General features: G+C 36.8%; 1 protein-coding gene across 1 annotated transcript; it reads right to left on the reverse strand.

The window, feature by feature from the left end:
* Positions 1 to 2,314: 2,314 nt before the first annotated feature.
* LOC125410291 (gastric inhibitory polypeptide) lies at positions 2,315 to 2,755 on the reverse strand. The gene is given in 4 exon segments (XM_048449752.2): positions 2,315 to 2,380; positions 2,382 to 2,508; positions 2,510 to 2,733; positions 2,735 to 2,755. Coding segments are annotated over 4 exon segments (438 nt in total).
* Positions 2,756 to 5,339: the final 2,584 nt, after the last annotated feature.

The raw sequence follows: 5,339 nt of genomic DNA on the forward strand, positions 1-5,339 counted from the left end.
TAACCTAGAATTTTTAGAAGAAATGAACATTGAATAACTGAAGATAATGGGCAATTCAACTCTTTATTATATTCCTATTAAATATGAGTAAGACCTTCTTTGAAACATTTGGCTCAATATTTGAGACAATAAGTATATATTAGGTAATACTAGTAATGATTAAGTGGATAATTAGAAGTTGAATTTAAAGAAAAATAATTGTATTTTAAAAATAATGTGATGTTATTTGTTAAGTCCACAATTTTACTTAATTAATAACAGCAAACAGTATAATAAAGATTGTGTTATAGGGGCTGGAGATATTGATTAGTTGTTACGAGCATATACTGCCTCTGTAGAGGACACTAGTTTGACTTCAACACCCACAAGGTGTGATTTCTAATTGCCTTTTAAGTATATTTCTACAGAATCTACCACCCTGTTCTCCCCAGGCCTCATTGGACACCTGAAACCACATGCATATACCCACATACAATGCACACACAAGCCAGAGATAAACATCATTTAAAATAAAATAAATATTTTTAAAGACTGTGTTATAATTTGCCATAGAAAGTAATAATGATATAAGAAATCAAGGAAAACATGTGAACAAACTATTGGATATGGGACTGGAGATTTGGCTTGGTGGTTAAGCACACTGATTCCTCTTCCAGAGGACCTACATGTGTTCAGTTCCCAGAACCGACATGGCAGCTCACAAATATACATAGCTCTACTTCCAGAAGATTGGAAACATCCTTCCGGGCTCTGCAAGTGACAGGCACATTTGTGGTATACACACATACATGCCAGCAGAAAGCACCCATAATATAAAATAATAGAAAGTAAAGATATTATATGTGCAAATTACTTTCTTATTTTTTATTTGCTTCGTTTTTCTGAGACAAGTTCTCATAATGTTTTCTTGGCTGTCCTGGAACTCACTTTGTAGGTTAGGCTGGCCTTGAATTCTTAGAGAGTTGTCTGTCTCTGACTCGTGAGTGCTGGGAAATACCTGATAAAAAGTTGATAAATTGTACACTTAATATATCGATCTTAAGCAAGGATGGTTTAATTTTGACCCACAGTTTTAGGGCCCAGTCCATGACAGTAAGGAAGACATGGAAATCAGAGCATGAGGAAGCTAGTCACAATGCATCCGAAGTCAAGCATCAGAGTGAGCAATGAATACTGAGGGCCCAGTTGCTATTTTTTTTTATTCAGTCTAGGGCCTCAGTCCATGGAAAGGCACCAAACACTTTTGTAATCGATCTTTCTATTTCAGTTAGGCAAATCTAGAAACACCCTTAAATGTGTATCCAGAGATATGCCTCTTAGGTGATTCTAAATCCTGTCAAGTTGACAATCAGTATTAACCATCATAACATCCAAGTCCAAAATAAGCATATTCTAGTAACTGAGACAGAACCAGCTCAGTCTATAAACCAACACCATTATTACATGTGTGAGAACCACCTTCCAATAATTTAATCAGTGTACAAGTCTTGACGTTTCCATGCAACTATAGGCACTATCTTCTATGCTATTCTCTTCTTCCAGAGGGAATTATTTATTTCTTAAGCCATAATATTAGTTTTACCATTTAAGGATCTCTGTAAATAAGGCAAAAAACATGACTTTGTTTATACTTCACTCTTCTAGCCTAAACTCTTCTCAGAGAAATTTTACAAACTAATCTGATCCATTTCACTGAATCTATCAGACTGCCGTGACCGATTCTGACCTCAGTAAGAGGCTGTAGAGGTTTTCAGTATTGGATTCAATCACTTAGGAGCTCTTATTTCAGCCACCTAAAGAAAGCAGATCCAGGGAATGGCTTTTGATTGTTCCTCTCCTTTCTCATGTCTAATTTAGAGACCTAAAGGTTACAGGCCACTTGCATTGTTCTTCGTCAATTTTCTCTCTATTTTCCCTGATGTTTTTAAAATGTAGAGAACATACACCACCAAGTTAGGAAACTTTAAATTGTTTAGAATTTTCCCTAAAAATTGAATAAAAATTTAAATACATGATGTCTGAAATCTTTCAAAAGAATCATATTGTCATGAAAATAAACAGTTGTCAAAAACCCTGTGTAGGCAGACCAATTTAGTAAGTTTCTCAGTTCTATCACGGTAGGCATCATGTGTGTTTTATGGATGCCTATTCTTTCTTTGTGTATAAAATTACCACAAAGGTGTCGATAAATATTCTCTTTTTACTTTAGCTCAAGACTTTATTGGTTTGTTTCTCTTGAAGACTTTGGATCAGGGCAGAAGTAGAAGCTGAGGAAGCAAAGGGCAGAGTCCAGTCTTGATCTGGCCTAGGTCAGTCACTGAGACCTGAGCCAACAGAGCTCTTTTTGGTCCACCATCCAGGTCAGTAACTCTGTGCAAATAGATGTGCAAGTCCCTGAGCACATCTTCATCACTGGGTTTCTTGGGCAAGGAGCTCTGATGTCCCTCTGTTTCCTCATTTCTCTGAGATTGTCCTGTCAGCTCCAATACCTGGGCCTCTCTCTGGGTAATTTTGTTTCCTGTCATTCTTCTTCCTCTTCTGGGCCAGCAGTCAGTTCACAAGGTCTTGTTGGTGGATCTTGTTCATGGCAATGCTGTAATTGTTGATGAAATTCCCCTCTGCATACCTTGGGCCTCGAGGCAGGGGGCTACCAAATTTAGCAGGGGATCTGAATCGAACCTCTTCTTTTTCTCCCAGCCCAGCTGCCAGGAAGAGGAATACCAGCAGTAGAGAGCCAAGTCTTCATAGCTACCATCTTCCTCTATCTTCCTAGGTTGTGTGCCTGAGCTGAGAGGAAAAAATTGCAGCTGATAATGCACTGGGGGTGGGTATCCAGGAGATTACTTGATGCTGGGACTTGGGTGAGTGCTGAGAGCTGGGGTGGGGTAGAAATAAGGGATTGCACGAAGTGATTGGAAGGGACAATGGAGCTTTGACCCAGAGACTGATCCTGCTTTGTGGATTCTCAGCAATAAATACTTTTAATGAATTGTGTAAATAAATCCGAGTACATACACCTGCATCACACCTGGCTGTTGTCTCATTCTAATGTGTTCGACTTAGCATGAACTTATCTCTAGTTTTTATTTTCTAGAAATTATAGAAACTGTTTCTTAAAGTTTATTACTGTGTTTAAGGACTCCAAAGTTAATTTTACTTCTGTCATATCAAGGGAGCAACAAATGCCTGTGCTCAAATCCAAAGCATGAACTTGGGGACATGGAATGCATCAGAACTGAGACTTACTGATGGTCTTGAAAGAAAGGGTATCTGATTATTAAGCACAAGCGGGTTGGATACAATAAACAATTTCAACCCTTTCACACAAATCTGTTCTTTGCTTTTTCATTGACTGAATACCATAACCTCCTGAGAGCAATTTCACCTTTATATAACCCAAGTTTCACTATTTCTTTGTGAAGTAAGTTTGTTTCCCTCTCCCTTTCATGTCCACATCTTGCAACATCTATCTCACTGTTTTTTTTTTCTCTCTCTCTCCAATGTCGTGTTTCTTAGGAACTCTCCAGATATGTAGACTTGGTTCACAGTCAGGTTTCTTGTGATTTTCCACCCTTATATAAACTTGAATGGAGTTCCAAGGTAGCCAGCAGGACTAGGCAAGCAGGCACCCAATGTTTCTTAATAATCTTTAATTTTGTGAGTTGCAAACTTAAGCATATTTTACAAACTTTCCCATTGAAAAGGGCCATCATATTTTTTTCCTTCATCAAGTATATTTTATATTGCTGAATACAGTAGGCCTACATCAAAAACTGATTGCTGATAAAACTAAATGACTATATGACATGTCTTAGTGATGGAATATTGTCTCTTAGTTTATTCTTAGTTCTATCTCCTCTCCATCTTTTTTTTTCCTATTTCTTGTCCCCTGTCCATAGGAGTTGATTGATAAATATTAAATTTAATTAAAAACAATAAAAAGATACTAAGACATGCTATTTTGAAGAAAATTTTCTATTTTACATATACAAGCATACATAGATAGTATGCTCACAAGGGGCAATAACTTCATTTCAGAGCATCCAACACCATCTACTGGCCTCTGTGGACAATTTTACATGTGTGGCATATACTCATTCAGAAACATATGCATTACACACAGAGAGAAAATTTTAAAAATCTTAAGAAAAATAAATTTCCAAGTCAATGTGAAGTCTCAAGACTATCAAACAAATTAAGATAGATAAGAATGTTACACATATTTCTAAGCATATACTAAAAAGTAAATATCTGTGGTACTGTCTTAGTTAGGTTTTCTATTACTGTAAAGAGAAACCATGACCATGACAACTTTTATAAAGAAAAACATTTAATTGGCTAAGAGAGCCTTACAATTCATAGGTTTTGTCCATTATCTTCATGGCAGGACATGGCAGCGAGCAGGTAGAAATGGTGATGGACAAAGAGCTGAGAGTTCTACATCTTGATCTGAAGGCAACAGGAATCATCTGTGAGCCACACTTAGTATAGCTTGAGCATAGATCTCTAAGCCTACCTCTACAGTAACACACTTCTCTCAACATGACCATACCCATTCTTACAAAGCCTAACCTCCTAATAGCCCCACTCCCTTTAAAGGCAATTCCTTTCAAGCTATCACAGATACATCTTTATAGGGACAATAAAATTTCATCTTTTATTCTAAAACAGTTGTTCTCAAACTTCCTAATGCTGCAATTCTTTAATAGAGTTCTTCATGTCCTGGCGATCTCAACCATAAAATTATTTCATTGTTAATTCATAATTGGAAAGTTGTCACTGTTTTGAATTGTAATATAAATATATACTATGCAGTTATCTGATATATGACTCCCAAAGTGTTACAACCCACAAATTGAGAATTTCCGTTCTATAATTCTGGAAATTTATATTAAATGACATCTTTAATTGATGATATTAAAGGTATTAGTAGCAATTCTTAGTTTTTGCTATGATAAAATACCATGACTCAGGCAACTTATAAAAGGAAGAAATTTTTCTTTGGGTGGTGAGGGTTATGATTCCAGAAAGAGAGCCTATAGTGGTGTGGTGAGGGAGTCATGGCAGTAGCAGATGGCCAGAGCAGGAAGTGGAACAATCACTTCTCCAACCACATTCAGGACAAACAAATGTATTGAAAATGGTTTAAGTCTATAAAATTTTCAAACCTCCCTATAGTAGTTTGATTAAGAAGGTCATCCATAGGCTCATAGATTTGAATGCTTAATCACCAGAGAGTGGCACTATTTGTAAGGAATAGGAGGTATGGACTTTTTGAATGAGGTGTGTTACAAGAAGTAGTCACCCATGACAACCCCATGGTATCTCTTGGTCAGGAT

This window comes from Myodes glareolus, chromosome X, assembly GCF_982192425.1.
Source record: "Myodes glareolus chromosome X, mMyoGla1.1, whole genome shotgun sequence".
Lineage (NCBI taxonomy): Eukaryota > Metazoa > Chordata > Mammalia > Rodentia > Cricetidae > Myodes > Myodes glareolus.